The sequence below is a fragment of the Procambarus clarkii genome, chromosome 9, assembly GCF_040958095.1.
Source record: "Procambarus clarkii isolate CNS0578487 chromosome 9, FALCON_Pclarkii_2.0, whole genome shotgun sequence".
In the NCBI taxonomy this organism is placed as follows: Eukaryota; Metazoa; Arthropoda; class Malacostraca; order Decapoda; family Cambaridae; genus Procambarus; species Procambarus clarkii.
Genome location: NC_091158.1, coordinates 26,557,352 through 26,575,622, shown reverse-complemented (window position 1 = coordinate 26,575,622; position 18,271 = coordinate 26,557,352). Strand labels below are relative to the sequence as shown.

Genomic DNA, 18,271 nt, shown 5'->3' with positions numbered 1-18,271 from the left:
AAGAAATAAAGGGAAATGAATTAATCCGTTCCTGACTACCCCAAAAACCCCACATCAAACTAAATTTTTATACCTAATTTACCTAATTCATCTAAATAAACCTACAAAACTGTGTTCCAGTTATTACTTACCTTGCTGTCGAGTGCTGTAGGCGTATGGAAGATGGTGAGGAGGGGGGAGGAGGAGAGGAGTTACTGTTTGGAAGGGGAGTCCCCTTCCATAATCACATCACATAACCCCATGCCTTGTAACACTATGGATACCACTTCTCTTTCTAAATTTTTCAAACCAGCCCCTGCTTGCCTTAAACTCTTTCTTATCTGCATCACTCGTTGCAGGGGTATTCTTTAGAAGGTCTTCGTGCAACACCCTGGCTTTCTCACAAATAATGGCCTCCGAAACACTATCACCCCTCAACTCCTTGTCGTGTATCCAAATTAATAACAACTTTTCCACTTCTTCAAGTATTTGTGGTCTTTGTGCCGTTAATGTTCTTACTCCTTTTGCCACTTTAGCACCCATAATCTTATTTTTCTTCTTAAGTATAGTGCATATTGTTGATGTGGCTTTGTTGTACTGCCTACAAAGTTCAACAACACGTGTACCGTTCTCATGCTTCCGAATGATCTCTTGTTTCTCCTCTATTGTCATCCTCACATGAGCTTTCTGGCCTTTATCCTTACCACTGGCTTTCTTGGGACCCATGGTGAGATATATAATAACAAATTGTATAGACAAATCACCAAAAATTCCAACAAAACACTGAAAATCCGCGAGAAGAATTGATGTGGGGGTAGTCACTGAGCGCGAGACAATAATAAACTGAGGGGCGGAGGGGCGACGAACGCGCTAGGTCGGCTGTACGCGTATCAACAAACTCGCGTCCAAACTCGCCTCCCGAAGTAACCCTCGCCTTCTGAGACAAATTTTTGGAGTAAATACACCTCGCCTTCCGAAAACCTCGCATACAGGGACAATCGCATTCCGAGGTACCACTGTACACCCATTCCTACTTCCAAAAACAAAAACAGCGTCAGGACGAAGGAGACGCCAAACCGCACCAACTCACCTGCAGAACATAGGCGCTGAAGGGCCATGACGCAAGCTTTCAAGTCCATAGCCGCCGGAGGCGGCCAGTGCGCCCATGCTGGAGAGGAGGAGAGCGGCGAAGGAGGCTCCCCACCCTAAAACGCAGGGAAAAACCTCGTGACTTTCCCACAGCGGCACCCCAGAACACCCCCTAAGCAACGGGGCACGGATTAGATTAAGAAAAGAGCGGGAGGCGAAGCCCCCCCCCCCCCCCAGAGAGAAAATGGATGCAGAACACGTGTGCACACCGCCCGGAACCAAAACAAACTCCCACAGCGCATGCGCAGGACGCGAAAGAAAAGTAGCCCAACAAGGCGAGAAGTAGCCCCACCGGCGACAAGCAGCCCACTGGCGACAGTACCCCAAACTGCTACAAGGAGCCCAACAGCAACAAGGAGCCCAAAACGGCGACAAGGAGCGCAAACGGCGACAAGGAGCCCAAACGGCTACAAGGAGCCCAAACGGCTACAAAGGAGCCCAAACGGCTACAAAGGAGCCCAAACGGCTACAAAGGAGCCCAAACGGCTACAAAGGAGCCCAAACGGCTACAAAGGAGCCCAAACGGCTACAAAGGAGCCCAAACGGCTACAAAGGAGCCCAAACGGCTACAAAGGAGCCCAAACGGCTACAAAGGAGCCCAAACGGCTACAAAGGAGCCCAAACGGCTACAAAGGAGCCCAAACGGCTACAAAGGAGCCCAAACGGCTACAAAGGAGCCCAAACGGCTACAAAGGAGCCCAAACGGCTACAAAGGAGCCCAAACGGCTACAAAGGAGCCCAAACGGCTACAAAGGAGCCCAAACGGCTACAAAGGAGCCCAAACGGCTACAAAGGAGCCCAAACGGCTACAAAGGAGCCCAAACGGCTACAAAGGAGCCCAAACGGCTACAAAGGAGCCCAAACGGCTACAAGGAGCCCAAACGGCTACAAGGAGCCCAAACGGCTACAAGGAGCCCAAACGGCTACAAGGAGCCCAAACGGCTACAAGGAGCCCAAACGGCTACAAGGAGCCCAAACGGCTACAAGGAGCCCAAACGGCCAGAATCCCGCTCAAAAGGACAGAATCCAGGTGGGGCGCAATGGAGCCCAAGGGCCCTAAGGCCGCTCCTCCCCAACCCCAGGAGCCTCTACACCAGGCCCCGGGGCCGAGTCGACCTCCAAAGCCCCGGCCCCACAAGAAAAAGCCGGGGCAGCCGAGAGAGCTGGAAGAGAAGGGGCTCACTGGTCAGACCCCGGAGCATCGGCCGGAGGAACAAACTCGAATGCCTCCGCAGCTACCCTGGATGGGGCAACCCCCGAAACTGCCCAAGTCTCAGAACCTCTAACCCCGCCTCGACCCCGAAGCCTGCAGATGCATAGGGGCCGGAAGCGGGAGGGGGAAAAACAAGGGGGGCGTGGAAGAACCAAGGCCGAAGCGACCAAAACCCCCAAGTCTGGGTCCCTACACAAGCGGGGCAGCATCGGGGCGTCCGGGGAAGCGACAAACCGGAGCGCGTTGCAACATCCTACCCTGCAACGTGCGAGCTGCCTGCACCCACGGGAATTCATCAGCAGACTGGGTGAAAGGAGTCACGAACAAGCAACAAAGCTCGCAGGACTCAAGGATCGAATGTGTCACCGACCCAACAGGCAGCATCATGGAGGCAAAAACAAGGCGACACCCTGAGACAAAGGGACAGAGCAACCCCTCAACTCGCACAAAGCGAGAGGGGACGCAAGGGTCTCCACTATCAAACCCGAGAGCCCCCGTGGAGTTTCCCAGGGCACCTAGACTGGGTCTGCGAAGGGTTATCCCAGGCAGGGCACTGCTAACCGGCGCCTCAAACTACCAAGCAAATTGCTAAAGCTGAACCCACGGGACGTGTCCACCCGTGAGGGCGAGGCAGGGGGTGCCACCACACAAACGAACCTAATATAAGGGGGAGGGGGGGAACACAAGGCAGACCCCCCTACCAGGCAAAAACAAATATAAAAGAAAAACCACACAAGTGGACAACGTACCCAGAGGGAACAGAGCCGGCCGCTGTCACAGGTGAAAACTAGCTACGCAGTACCCTGCGCCCCACCAGTGCTATAACAACCACTTACCCCAAGGTAAACAAGAAAGTAAAAACTCCAAACACTCGGTGCGGCCAAACACCAAGCAGCGAAAAGCCATCAGAAGAAGACCCAAGGTAACTTGTGGAAGGCAACCCCAAGCCCCAAGGGCGGTACTTACAGGGCACTCAGGGAAGGTGACCCTAAGCACATGCAGCCCGAGTACCTGAGAATACTACTCCCAGCTCACACGACCACCGTAAGAGCAGCACTGCAAACAAGACACAGCACTGAGACAAGACCGGAGCTGGAGCCACACGACCGTGCATTATCCCATCAGCCGAGGAACTGAGGCGGGGATCACCGGCGCGGGGGTCTGGGGCTCCCCCTTCCCCCTCCCGGGGAGGGGGGAGCTGCGCAGACATGCAGCATAGCTCGTGTGATGTCATGCTTGTTAGTTCGTTTTCCTGGGGGAGTTCTGTCTACAAGTTTGTCGATTTTTGTTGTTAACCAGAATAGGGGTTTGTTTTGTGGCGCTTACCTTTCTGGGTGCCTGTCCCGGTTGATGGCAGATATAGAATGCTCCAAATCACATGTGCATTTCTATGGGCCATTGCTCCCCGTGCCTCTCTGAGGGGGCCAGGTTCTGGCTCGTGGTCCCCAGTAGGCCTAGAACTCCACCCACATCGACTGATGCAAAATAGTTAGGGTATCCATATCAGCCATGGATAGCTCCGGGGAGCCGTAAGGGCTCCCCCCCAGAAAAACTACGAACAATCAATCAGACACATTGAAATAATTAGGTAATTATCTCTTTGTGGCAACTCCAGCCTGACAGCTGGCGAGCAACAGACCGTCTGGGTCGCACGCTGAGTCAACGCCTGTTTTTTGCCAGACTTTCCCACCCTATAGCGGGCAATATATGCCACTTACATTTTTTTTCCCCATGATCAGTGAACACAAATTAACAGGTTTAGGAGAATTTTTTTTTTTTGTATGCGCCTGTGGGTGACACATGTTAAATAGCCAGGCACCACTTAAGGGTTAATGTCCCATGTCTACACAAGGTTCACATCAGCTTCCTCAGGGCTCTAGTAAACAGACACCAATTAAAAACAAGATTGTGGGTAACATTCCCGGGTGTGAGAGCCTCAGTACTGATTGAGCAACCACGGCTGGCACATGCAGCATGAGCTAACTGCACTGCTGTTCAGCTTGTGACCACAGCATTGCCTAAAAATGTCAAAATATATATGTACCTGCTATTATTTAGCAATGATAGTATTCCAGAAGACCCCTGACTGTGATAAAAATGACCAGGATTCTGATAATAGCAGGATTGTTGTGATAATTCTGTAGGGAATTCTATTGCGAAGACAATGATAAATGAAAGTGAAAGTCAAAATGAAAGACTTGAGACGAGAATTGAGATGTCCAAAGTGATGTGTACACATTTTATTGCTCTGGCTCGCTCCCAGGTAACGCGCTCTCACTTTCTCGCCGGGCTTTTGGCCTTTATATGCATTTAATCCTGTAGAGAATTCTATTGCGAACACATTGATACTAAATTGAAAAACCTAGGACGAGAATTGAGATGACAAAGTTGAAAAGAATATTCACTTTTCATTGTGAGAAGCGCCTTGGGGTGGCGCAGCTCTCTCTTTCTTGTAACCGCGGCCTGTTTTCATCATGTCGGCGGGTGGAGATCGCTGTTGTTTTTTATATTATATGCATATAGGCCTGTTGGGAATTCTATTGCGAACACATTGATACCAAAATAAAAGACCTAGGACGAGAATTGAGTTGACAAAACTGAAAAGAGTGTAAACATTTTATCACTTATGCGCTCCCGGGTAACTTTCTCTCACTTTCTCTGTTAGTTGCGGATGGTAAGCCGGGCTTTTGGAGTTTGTATGCATTTAGTCCTGTAGAGAATTCTATTGCGAACATATTGATACCAAATTGAATATCTTAGGACGAGAATTGAGCTGACAATTCTCGAAAGTTGAAAAGTTGAAAAGATTATACACTTTTCAGAATTTACCACGCTCTCCCTCGCGCTCCCGCGGAACGCCCAAGCCCACCTGGGGTAGTGGGGAGGTCCTGCGCCCGGTGCGCGAAAGTGTTAATTTCTACCACAGACATGGCCACACATTTACAATGCTAACCAGCATATTTACATTTTCTTCTGTCCTCCATGGACAGGGGTGAGAGATCTGTTAAAACATATAGTCCAGGAATTTATTGAACAATCAACCACAGGTGATTGTAGTGCTTTTAAAATGCAAATCTAACCTACAGATATAAATACATAGATACACAGAGTTACATCTGCCCTACATAAAGTGTTCGATGTGTCCTTTACATAGCCTCATTAATGTGCATTTACAAAGGAGAAATGTAATTTTGATCAGCTTCCACATATAAATATACTGCTGTTATGATGGAAGGGGATGCCACTTCCAAACACTAACACCTCTCCTCCTCCCCCCTCCCCTCCTCACTGTCTTCCACATGCCAACAAGAGTCCTCAATAACGATAAGGTACCTAATAGTATTATTCAGTATAAAATGTATTTTTAGTTAATATATTTGGGGGGTGTGAAACGAATTAATTCAATTTACATTATTTGTTATGGGAAAATTAGTTTCGGTTTTTGTACCGTCACTGGGAACGGATTAAATACGAAAACTGAGATACCACTGTATATTAAAGTTTATACAAGATAGGAAACATACTTGAGTATGATGTGGTGGAGGTTGCTGCTGTTGTTGCTGATGATGCTGCTGCTGTTGCTGATGCTGATGTTGATGATGCTGCTGCTGTTGGTGTTGTTGCTGCTGCTGTTGTTGGTGTTGTTGCTGCTGTTGGTGTTGCTGCTGTTGCTGCTGGTGTTGTTGTTGGTGTTGCTGTTGTTGGTGTTGCTGGTGTTGTTGCTGCTGCTGCTGCTGCTGCTGCTGCTGCTGTTGGTGGTGATGGTGGTGACTGCTACCAGGAGAGGTCCCCATTCCCGCTGGCCCACCACTACCCATTCCACCCATCTGAAACATTTGCACATTGTAAGGTACAAGTACAACACATTACTGTACAAGTACAACACATTACTGTATAATGATCAAACCACACATGAGAAGATAGAGAAACGACAACATTTTGGTGGTGGTGGTGGTGGTTGTTGTTTACTTAGCAATACCTTTCAGAACAAAAGTTCCAAGTAGCACGGACTCTGGTGAGCCCATAGTGGACTTGCCTGGCACAGAAGTGGGGCAGTAACAACATTTTGGTCTGTCCTGGATCATTATCAAGTCATATGCGAGGGAGAGATGATGATGATGATGATGTTTTTGTTTTAGATTCAGCTACTCAGAACAAAAAGTTCGAGTAGCACGGGCTATGGTGAGCCCGTAAGTGGAGGCTCTTTGGTGCCATTATCTGTATCAATAGCTAATACTGGAGATCTGGGATGAATGGGGGGGGGGGGGTGTCTTCATGATGAATTTCAGCCATTTCAGAGGGCTGGTTGTACCAGTACCAGTCATGAAGCTGGTAGGGTTAGTGTAGACCTCTAGGTCTTCTTTCTTTTTTTCTTTTTCTTTTTTTGGCAGAGACTTTGGACGAGCCGTGCCGTCATTGGAGTTTGGTGAGGTGGCTTCCACGAGGTCCTGTACCGAGTAGGTGTTGTATCTGTGGTGCAGTGGTGGAACTCCTACCAAGATTTCCTCGTCAGAGGAGACCGTAACAGAAGTGACCGTAGTAGGTGTTTTCGTCTTTCGTCTCGCAGCCTGAGGTAGGTAGGCTCAGGTGTTATGGAATAGTGGTAGAAGCTATTTCAGGAGCATTGGTGGTGCTAATAGTATTTATAGACAGCGTGTCTGCTAGCATGTCTGCTGAGATGATGGTAGAAGTGTTGGGAGCTGGAGAGAGAAATACCTCTGTGTCTTGGGTGGTCCTGGAGTCTGTACCTGCTTGATACATGTTTGATGGTGTATTGGGAGTTCTTCTACTCCCCAAGCCTGGCCCGAGGCCAGGCTTGACTTGTGAGAGTTTGGTCCACCAGGCTGTTGCTTGGAGCGGCCAGCAAGCCCTCATACCCTCCACAGCTCGGTTGGTCTGGCACTTTTTTTTTAGAAAACAATCTAGTTTTTTCTTGAAGATGTCCACAGTTGTTCCTTCAATATTTCTTATAGTTGCTGGGAGGACGTTGAACAACTGCGGACCTCTGATGTTTATACAGTGTTCTCTGATTGTGCCTATGGCACCTCTGCTCTCCGCTCTATATTGAGATCGACTTCGTGGTCGTCCTGGTGGGAGTCTTCAAAGTGGTAGTGGAGGCAGTGAGACTTGCATTCGGGGTGATGATAGGGTGCAGGCCATTAGCTAGGTATTGTGCATTAAGTTCCTCGAAGAATCGTTGATTGTCTGGTCCGGCAAGCCTCTCTGCTAGTTGAATAAGATCAGGGATAATGCCTGCACATAATGCAGGCATTATCGAAGGTTGCGAAGGTGCCTGTGTGGTCATGGGTCCCCCATTGTGAAGCCTGGGTCACCTTATGGGAGGAGCCACTATTTGGTAAGACTGGAAAGTTTTCTGGTTGGTTGGTGGGTGCCGAGGTGGTGGGTTGAGCACCTGGGGCTCTGGTCGCCGAGGTGGTGGGTTGAGCACCTGGGGCTCTGGTCGCCGAGGTGGTGGGTTGAGCACCTGGGGCTCTGGTCGCCAAGGTGGTGGGTCGAGCACCTGGGGCTCTGGTCGCCAAGGTTGAAGGGTTGTTTCTCTTGGCTTCAACCTAGGCCTTAAAGTTTTCCTGTCTGCAAGGGCAGCGGTAGGAAATTGTGGGGTGATTGCCATCGCAAAGCAAGCAGCGATGGGTTGTTGCATTGTATATCGAGTAGTGATGGTCCAGTTAGCATGCGTTCTGCACAGGTAACACTTTTGGATGGGGTGCTGACACTTGTTGGTGGTGTGGGAGAGCTCGAGGCACTTGAAGCACTGTTGGAGCTCATGATATCGCTCCTTTTCTATGGAGAGCCCCTTCGGCTCCCCGGAACGTTACTGGGCTGATGTGTATATACTGTATATTAGACCATGGCAATAGTCAATTGATGGAGTTCTAAGCCTACCGGAGACCAGCGCCAGAACCTGGCCCCCTCAAGAAAGGCACGAGGAGCAATGACCTATAGACACCCCCATGTAATTGGAAGCGGTCTGTCTGCCATCTACCAGGTCTGTCACCCAGAAAGGTAGGAATTCCAAAACAAACTACAGCTGGTAAAAATTGCAAACCGAAAGCCGAACTAGTAAACAGAACTCCCCAAACGAAAACAAGCAAACAAACATCACCACCACAGCCATCGCTCCGCTATCTGTGCAACTTCCCCCTCCCCAGGAGGAGAAAGGGAAGGTCCCTGACCTCCCACGCTGGCTAGCCAACCTCAGTTCATGAGGCTGTTGTGTTGGTGATGGTCGATTTACTCTGGCTCCACCTTTTGAGCAGAGCAGCATAGCAGTGCTGCTGCTGTTCTGTGTTGGTGGTGTGTGAGCCAGGAGTAACACACGAGTACTGAGGCTGCATGCACCTAGGGCCACCTTCCCTGTATCCCCTGTAAGTACTGCCCTTGCACCATAGGGTTAACTTCCAGGAGCCATTCGGGAAAGGCTACCTCCGCGTGGTTCGGTGGCTGTTCAGTAATTACCCGCCCTTGGGGTTGGTATGAGGTACCTGCTTGATGGGGTTCTGGGAGTTCTTCTACTCCCCAAGCCCGGCCCGAGGCCAGACTTGACTTGTGAGAGTTTGGTCCACCAGGCTGTTGCTTGGAGCAGCCCGCAGGCCCACATACCCACCACAGTCCGGCTGGTCCGGCACTTTTTTTTAGAAAACATTCTAGTTTTATCTGGAAGATCTCCACGGTTGTTCCAGCATTATTTCTTATAGTCGCTGGGAGGACGTTGAACAACCGCGGACCTCTGATGTTTATAGTGTTCTCTTATTGTGCCTATGGCACCTCTGCCCTTCACTGGTTCTATTCTGCATTTTCTTCCTTATCATTCGCTCCAGTACGTTGTTATTTTACTATGTAGATTTTGGGACCTGGTCCTCAAATATTTTCCATGTGTATATTATTTGGTATCTCTCTCATCTCCTTTCTAGCGAGTACATTTGGAGAGCTTTGAGACGATCCAAATAATTTAGGTGGTTTATTGCGTCTATGCGTAACGTAAGTGACTACTGAGCAGTACTCGAGACGGGACAACACAAGTGACTGGAGGAGTACAACCATTGTGATGGGATCCGTGGATTAGAAAGTTCTCGTAATCCCTCCTATCATTTTTCTGGCAGACGCAATATTTGCTTGGTTATGCTCCCTATACGTTAGGTTGTCGGACATCATTATTCCCAAATCCTTGACACGCTTTTTTTCCCTACTATGAGCAGATTTGATTGTGTTTTGTACCCTGTATTATGTTTCAAATCTTTATTTTTGCCATACCTGAGTACCTGGAATTGATCACTGTTAAACATCATGTTATTTTCTGCTGCCCAATCAAAAACTTTGTTGATATCTGCTTGTAGTTTTTCAATGTCTTCAGCCGAGGTAATTTTCATGCTGATTTTTTTGTCATCTGCAAAGGATGACACGAGGTGGTTAGTAGACGATTATTATTCCTGTTTGGCCGTGGGTAGTATCGTCGCTGGCTGGGGCACAAGGTACTGTGCAGCTTCTGATATACGCATAGCGGCCGGTTCGGTTCCCCTGGAGATGTGCTTTTGCAGGGCTTTTTTTTTCTACTGTTTTGTTTTGCCTGGTGAGGATCTGCCTGGTGTGGCTGTAGGACCATCTGTATGATTTTGGTGGCCCTCCGCTAGGTCCCTGTGCATGCACACATCGCAGGGGTTCAGCTTTTAGTTTGTTTGCTTGGTAGCTCTGGGATAACGGATTAGCAGTACCTTGCCTGGACTTCCTTTAGCAGTCAGCCTAAGGGCCCTGGGAACCCACATTGGGGCTCATTGGTCCGATGGAGGATACCTCCGAGTCCCACCTCACTTCGTGCGAGTTTGAAGGTTGCTCTATCCCCTTGTCTCAGGGGTGACACTCACTGTCTTTGCCTCCGCCATGTTGCCTATGGAGTCAATGACACCTTTGACCCAGAGTCCCGCGAGTGGTGTTTTATCTCCCTTTCGCAGCGGCCTGATACTAGATGTAGTTTTTTATCTTGATTTTGCATAGGAGAAAAAATATTTTGGATTTCTCTCTATTTCACTGATGGCCTTTTGCTCCCTTTGTGTCTCTTGGATTTTACACGATTCTTGTAGCTGTAGTTCAATAGTTTCTATTTCTCTATCTATCTTTCTTCGCCGTTCTTGAGATATGATGTGCCTCTCAAGTTGTTCTGCGATTCGTTTTCTTTGCCTATAGACAGAACGACGTTCATGTTCCAATCTGCATCTCTTCCTCTTATTTCTTGTGGGTACAGTATGCAGTTTGAGTATATTTCTAGTGCTGCTCAGCTTTTTTTTTTTCTGGCACTGGTTCAGGTTTCCATTTTCTAGCTGTTCTTCCCATCTTATTTCCGTGAGGTCTTGGTTTATATGCTCCCAGTTTATCTGTTTATTATTGAAGTTGAATTTGCTGAAATCTCCTCCACCGGGAATCTGGACTGGTTTTGAAGGTCTACTCCCCATGGTTGTCATAACTTCAATTAAGTTGTGATCTGAGTAACAGGTATTTGTAATCATTATGTTCCTGATCAATTCATCATTTTTGGTGAAAATGAGGTCCAGCGTGTTCTCCTTCCTAGTTGGTTCTACTATTTGCTGGTTTAAAGAAAACTTGTCACACATCCCTAGGAGGTCATTTGCACGTGACTGTTCATTTAAGCTACTTCCCGGAATTCTCTCTGATATACATATTGAATATTATTATACATACACTGTATTAGCGAGGGTTTTCCATTTCAGGTGCTGTAGGTTGAAGTCCAAAAGCAGGATGATGTTTGGGGCGGGATTTGTGAGGTTTTCTAAGCAGTGTTCTATTTTCATTAGTTGATCTTTAAACTGACGATGATTTGCCTCCAGTGACTTGTATACAAGGAAAATACCTACATTTAAGATCTCTATTTTGATTATCAGCACTTCCACCATATCATTTGTGGTGTTTAGCAGCTCAGTACAGATGAGTGTGTCTTTGATACACAGGCTGACCCCACCCTGTAGCCGGTGTTTTCTGTCACATCTGAATAGATTGTACTCTGAGATCCATATTTCACCATCATGGTAGTCCTTGGTGTGGGTTTCCATTAGGGCTGCAACCACTGTATTTGTGCAACCACTTGTCTCATGTAGGATGACATCCACACCTCAATTCTGAGATTGGATGTCAAAAAACGCGAAAAAGCCGCCGACCAGAGGAAGGATGGGATGCCGAGGAGCCCCCGGGTCTCGCCCAGAAAATGGCGTTTCATTACATGCAACTCTAGTTTCCAGGAGGGGGGGGGAGCCCCTTCAGCTCCCCAGAGCTATCTGCTCGAACTACTTCCTACTTCGGGGAAGTCCCCGAAGGAACCAGAACAGCCGACGAAGGCAAACCCGACCTGGCGGGTAGGCCACCATGGCAAAGGTCAGTTTCCCGCACAAACCTACGAGCAACCACCAAGGGACCCGGGAGCCCTCCAGAACAAGCGAAGGTAAGAGTGGAGCCAAAGCAGAGACTCTGGAGGGAGAGATACAAGGAAACGGTCCGAGAGTCCCACACAAGACCCAGCTCAGTCCGAACCCGAGAGGGAACCAGATGAGACTTCCGCCAGTTCACCAGGAACCCATACCCGGCAAACTGGGAAAGAACCAAATCCCTGGCGAGCAGATACGCGGACTGGCTGGGAGCCCAGAAGACCTCAAGACCTAAGAGACGCAGATGGGTCACCACGAGCCGGGTAAGGCATGTGAACACAAGGTGCCAGATTCAACCCGAATGGGAGACAATGAAGACGGTAACCGAGACGCCCCACAACAACCCGAGCCAATCTCTGAACCCCAGAAGAATCAGGACGCGCCCATACGCGTCCTGGAGGTCCAGAAACACCATCCAAGTGCCTAGTTCCAACAGAAGCCAGATCTGGGACAGAGTAGTCATCTGAAAAGAGGTGCAAAAACCCAGGGTTCAGACAGGACAAGTCCAGAATGAACTGCAGGTCTGCACAATCCCATTTCGGGACTGGGAACAGATGGGAAAACCACCTGAGAGCAGACCCAGGAACGGCCCCAAGCGCCTCCACGTCCTCCTGAAACCAATTCGAAGATAGCATTGTCGTCTCGACCACGCCCAAGCGTACACATTGAGATAACCCGAGGAGAAGAGGATGAGCAGAGATGAGACCCCACCCTGCCAGTCCTGAACCCCTGGAATAAGGAGGGACCACCCAATGCCACCGCAGGCCGCCGGAAACAACCTAAAAAGCCTACAAATCATGAGACCAGGCGTGAGCAAACAGAGCGAGCCCCTCCCCCATCGCCCCGTCAATGGGGCAAACCGCAAAAGGGCCTACGCCCCTTACGAGAACGCGACTTTCCCACAAAGCAATCATCTCGCTGACCAGTAGAAGATGGGTCCGAAGGCGGCACCAACCCAGAAACTGGCTCCAGCACCCTACCACGATGAGAGGAACCCCAAGCCAAGGCACGACCCTTCCAGGAAAAATGCCCCCTCCCCTCCCCGGGACCCCCAAAGAACCAATAAGTCCTCCAATGGATAACTAGAAGAAGTTGCTTGCAGAAACTGCCCAACCGCAGACTCTGCAAACAGCAAAGGGCTAGTTGGCGGCGAAAACTTAAGAGCCAGGGCCCCAGGCAGATTCCAACGAGGAAGCAAGCATCACTAGCCAAGACACGAAGCAAAAAACTGTGATGCTGCATCCCACAGGATCAGCACAAACAGCTCCAGCAGTGCAGATGACACAAAAACGCAGCCGAGACCAAGGCACCAGACCCAGGAACGGCCCCAAGCGCCTCCATGTCCTCCTGAAACCAATCCAAAGATAGCTCCAGGAGGAAAAAGAACCGCAAGACCGAAGCCAGCAGGCCACGAGCGCGCAAGCCCTCAGCCACCAGTGCAGCCAAAAGGGAGGGGGACCTGCACTTGAAGCTGAACTACGCCAACATTCCACTGAAGGGCAGGGGCAAACAACACGTAATGAGGTGCTCGAATACGCTCACCAGGTAAACCTGGACTACCAATAACGCCTTGCACCACTCAAGCTTGTGGTACGGCAAAGTACTCCAAGCATCTAATGAACACACAGGGCAGTCCGCTAGCCAGGATAACTCCGGAACCTCATAACGAACCCAGAACAGAGACGAAGACCCAAACGTGAATGAAGACAGATCCATTAGAAAGGCATAATCCGGGTCGCGCAGAAGGTAAGCCGCAATGGCCACCCGCACCTCAGGCGGCGAGATGCGGGAAGCCGAAAACCTCTGAAAGGACGGAATCGATGGACCGAAAGGGACACGAACTGAACCCCGGGAAGGGGCAGACACCAATCCAACTCGTATGCAGAAGGGGGAAGAAAACCCCACTTCATGTAACAGTAAGCCCTGCTCGGAGTTTTGGAAAACCCAGGCGGGGCCCAAAGCCCCCAAGTCAGCCCCTCCCCAGCCCCGGGAACCACCACATGAGGACCGGGGCGGAGTCGTCCCCCAAAGCCCCGGCCTCAAAAGAAAAGACCGGCGCAGCTGAGGAAGCCAAAAGGAAGGGTCAGTGATCAGACCCAAACCCCCTGCCATGCAGACCCTTGCTACCGGACACAGCACATGATGCACCTCCCAGCCATGCAGAGACCAACCACCGGACACAGCACGTAATGCACCCCCGGCCAAACCAACAAAACATCAATAACCAAAGGATCTCTCTGGAAGCCAACTGACTCATCCTTCACCAGATAAGGAGCAGGTTCCAAATAAAGTGCCAACCAGGGCCTGCTTGATACCTGCTTGATGGGGTTCAGGGAGTTGTTCTACTCCACAAGCCAGGTCCAAGGCCAGGCTTGATTTGTGAGAGCTTGGTCCAGCAGGCTGTTGCTTTAAATGGTCCACAGGCCCACACATCAACCACAGACCGGTTGGTCCAGCACTTCTTTGAAGAAAACTATCTGGTCTTCTCTTGATGTCCACGGATGTTCCAGCATTATTTCTTAATACTGTACTCGGTGGGAGGATGTTAAACAACCATAGACCTCTGATATTTATTCAGTATTCTCTGACTGTGTCTCTGGCACCCCTGCTCTTCACTGGCTCTATTCTGCATTGTCTTCCATATCGTTCACTCCAATATGTTGTTATTTACAGTGTAGATTTTGTACCTGGCCCTCCAGTATTTTTCATGTATATATTATTTGATATCTCTCTCGTCTTCTTTTAAGAAAGTACATTTGGAGAGCTTTGAAACGATCCCAAAAATTTAGGTGCTTTATCGCATCTATGTATGCCGTATATGTTCTCTGTACTCCTATTTCAGCAATCTCTCCTCCTTTGAAGGAGTGAGTACCAAGTAGTACTCAAGACGAAAGAGCACAAGTGATTTGAATAGTACAACCATTGTGATGGGATCCCTGGATTTGAAAGTTCTTGTAATCCATCCTATTATTTTTCTGGTTGACACAATATTTGCTTGGTTATGCTCCCTAAACGTTAGGTCATCAGACATCATTATTCCAAAATCCTTTACATGTTGCTTTCCAACTATGGGCCGATTTGATTGCATTTTGTACCCTGTATCATGTTTAACCACTGTGATGTGCCGAATTTATTATGACATCCCTCCCCCGTGCGCATAAAATCAAGTGTTTGCAAAAAAAAAAAAAAAAATTACTTTGGATTTGGGAATATGGAGAAGGGGAAATCACGGGCTGGTCTCCCGTGCGCGGAAGCTCCCAGATGAGGTTGCGCAGGCCATTCAAGCACTGGGTGTTGCCACAAATATATTTTCAATTATTTGTTCTATGTATTTCCAATGTGGTTTTATTTTATTTTTTTTTATTGTATATGATGCATATTTGTGACCTTTACAATATGTATACAGTAGAACATTCATAATGTTCCATGGAACTATGATACATGTGTCAGTAATGTGTCATCAATAAAGATTTATTGTAGCAATATTACATGTTAAAAATTCTCTAAAATTACAATATGTACAATTTCACACACTATTTACACAGTAACACACTGTATTACACTTAGTAGTTCAAAAGCATGTAATAATCAACGAAGTAGTCCATGGTACACTGCGCGACTTCGCTCTCATTGCACCAGGTATAGATAGATTTTCGCTTCCTGTTTCTTCGTTCTGGGTGTTTGCAATAACACACTCACGTACACCCTTGGTTTTAGTATGTGTAGGTGGTATATAGCCAAGCTTGTTAAGCATAAGGTAGTATTGAAAAGATTTTAGGAAAAGATCAATTTGTAAGGTAGCCTTGAAAAGATCGCTTTGTAAGGTATTCTGGAAGAGATTCGGTCAACCAGGAAGAGATTCGGTCAACCAGGAAGAGATTCAGTCAATCAGGAAGAGATTCAGCCATTCTGGAAGAGATTCAGCCATTCTGGAAGAGATTCAGCTATTCTTGAAAATATCTATGGAAAACACCACCATGGAAGCCACTAACACTGTTCATCTATGCTACTTGTATCAAATGCATCATCACTGAACCTAGATAATGATTCATCTATGTATCATCTATACAAATTGGAGATGGTATTGGTGAGCAAGGGTGGCGCTCAAAGCTACAACTGGATACACTCGCTGTATCATCCTCATCTCAGTTGTATCACTTGCATCTGACCTTTGAGTTATGTCTTTATTGTGCCTAGCTTGATCAATATCATGAGCCTTTTGTTCTTCAAACAATAATGTCTGAATTTCACTGACAGTGAGCGATCTTTCAACACCATGTCAGACAAGTGTTTGGGAGTCAGAGGCACGTGCGCCACCCATGGTTACTCACTCAGCACTAACCCAGCCAGCAGCCATAGGGTATTCTGGGGATTTTTTTCCAAGATGGCTGCCTCTCATTGGATGTTCAAAGGGTCCATTTCGTACACAACCAACCGCACACACATTTTGAATGGGGTACGAAATATTCAAAAGGTGTTATCTCAGTATACCAGTAAACTATACTGGCTTCTTAGAATTTCTCTAATTTCTTTGTTGTCTATGTACGTACCTTTGGTTGTAATTAAAGGTCCAATAATCGAATCGGGAGAAAAATGAGTGACAAGAGGTTCAGTCATTGACGCACGAAAGTGTTAAAGGTCCAATACTGGCTGAGGTTTTTGATTTTGATTCTGCATATGTGAAAAAATATTTTGGATTTTCCTTTATCTCTTGTATACCTTTCTGTTCCAATTCCATTTCCTCAGACTGAGAGCCAAACAGAAACCTCACCTCCAGAAGAGAGCATGAAGCTCCCCAGCCAGACAACTAGAGGCAAGTGACACCAAAATAAAGCCTTGGAGAAACAATCACGGACCAATGGAGACATCGTAAAACAAAACGAGAAAAGAAAGTTTTCAGGGCCGATATTGTATACCTCACTGAATCTCTGGATGCAATACATCAGGGCTGGTCTTGTATAGCTTGCTGAATTAAGGTTGCACTGTACAGTACTATATTATATATATATAAATCCCATTTTAGAATGGCTTCAAACATATGTATGGTGTGTTAAATACATGGGGTAATTATTCTATTTAATCTCTAACAACAACAAGAGAAGATGGCTGCATACTGACCTGGTGAGGTGCGGAGTGATGCATGACAGAGTGCGGAGGATGTGTCATGTGCGGAGGACCAGCAACAGTAGCAGTCGCTTGGAGGTGTGACTGAGGGTGTGTTGGTCCTCCATGGTGGCCACCATGTGGCCCACCATGAGGTCCGCTGTGTGGACCACTGTGAGGTCCGTTGTGTGGCCCACTGCTGCTGTTACCACTGTGTAGTCCCATATGTGGCCCAGAATGAGGACCACCATGGCTATGTGGACCACCATGGGGGCCCCCATGAGCACCAGAATGTGGCCCACCATGTGGCCCTGAATGGGGACCAGAGTGTGGACCAGAGTGTGGACCAGAGTGTGGACCAGTGTGTGGGCCAGTGTGTGGAGCAGAATGTGGGCCAGTGTGTGGAGCAGAATGTGGGGTAGTGTGTGGGGCTGAATGATGAGGGCCATGATGAGGTGCATGAGATGGGTGAGGGCCATGATGTGGGGCCTGAGCAGGATGATGGGCCGGGTGATACTGTGAGTGAGGGGGCCCTGTGTGAGGTGGAGGACCTGTCGGGGGAGGTTGGGGAGGCCCACTGGGGTGGTGTGGAGGGGGACCAGGATGGTGTGGGCCTGGTGGACCATGGTGGTGGTGAGGGTGGTGAGGGTGGTGGTGGTAGGGAGCATTGAGAGAGTGGTGGTCCGGACCAACACCTGAGTCTGGGTGACTCATGGCCTGAGTCATCACAGCCATCCCACCAGCGGGAGCCATCATGGGCGCCATGCTCACCAAACCTATAATATTAAACAATAACTGAAAATGTCATATTTTAAATGTTATAGTAGTTAGATATACAGTATACTGTACATCTTTATAAACTGCAATTCTAAGTAAATGTTTTAAACTTTACATACCTTGTGGCTACCATGTGAACCTACCGGGGATCAATGGCCCCATGGCCCGGTCTCTGACCAGGCCTCCTGATTGGTTGTCTGGTCAACCAGGCTGTTGGATGCAGTTGCTCACAGCCTGACATATGAATCACAGCCTTGATGATCAGTAGTTTTTAGAGGGTTTGTCGAATACTCTGTTGAACATTGTGAAAGGCCAGCCAGTTATGCTCCTTATGCGTAGTGGGAGTGTGTTTAAAAGTCTTAGGCCCTTTATGTTGGACGAGTTTTTCCTCAGCGTACCTATTGCACCTTTACTTTTCAACGGGGGTATTCTACACATCCTGCCATGCCTTCTGGTCTCATGTAATGTAATCTCCATGTTCAGATTTGGAAGCAGTCCCCCTCTCATATCTACCATGTGCTGATTATTATTACCCCTTAAACTGTGCAACACTTCATACCAAGTGTTGAGTAACTGACGAGAAAATGCGCACCCCTTAATG

General features: G+C 48.3%; 1 protein-coding gene across 1 annotated transcript in view; it reads right to left on the bottom strand.

Annotated features, from left to right (window-relative positions):
* LOC123766092 (double-stranded RNA-binding protein Staufen) overlaps positions 1 to 18,271 on the bottom strand; it is a 343,924-nt gene that overhangs the window by 294,784 nt on the left and 30,869 nt on the right. The window contains exons 3-4 of the mRNA XM_069321293.1: positions 16,909 to 17,669; positions 5,866 to 6,168 (exon numbers count right to left, since the gene is read on the bottom strand). Of these exons, the coding sequence (XP_069177394.1) occupies positions 5,866 to 6,168; positions 16,909 to 17,669 (1,064 nt within the window). The remainder of the gene's footprint in view (positions 1 to 5,865; positions 6,169 to 16,908; positions 17,670 to 18,271) is intronic.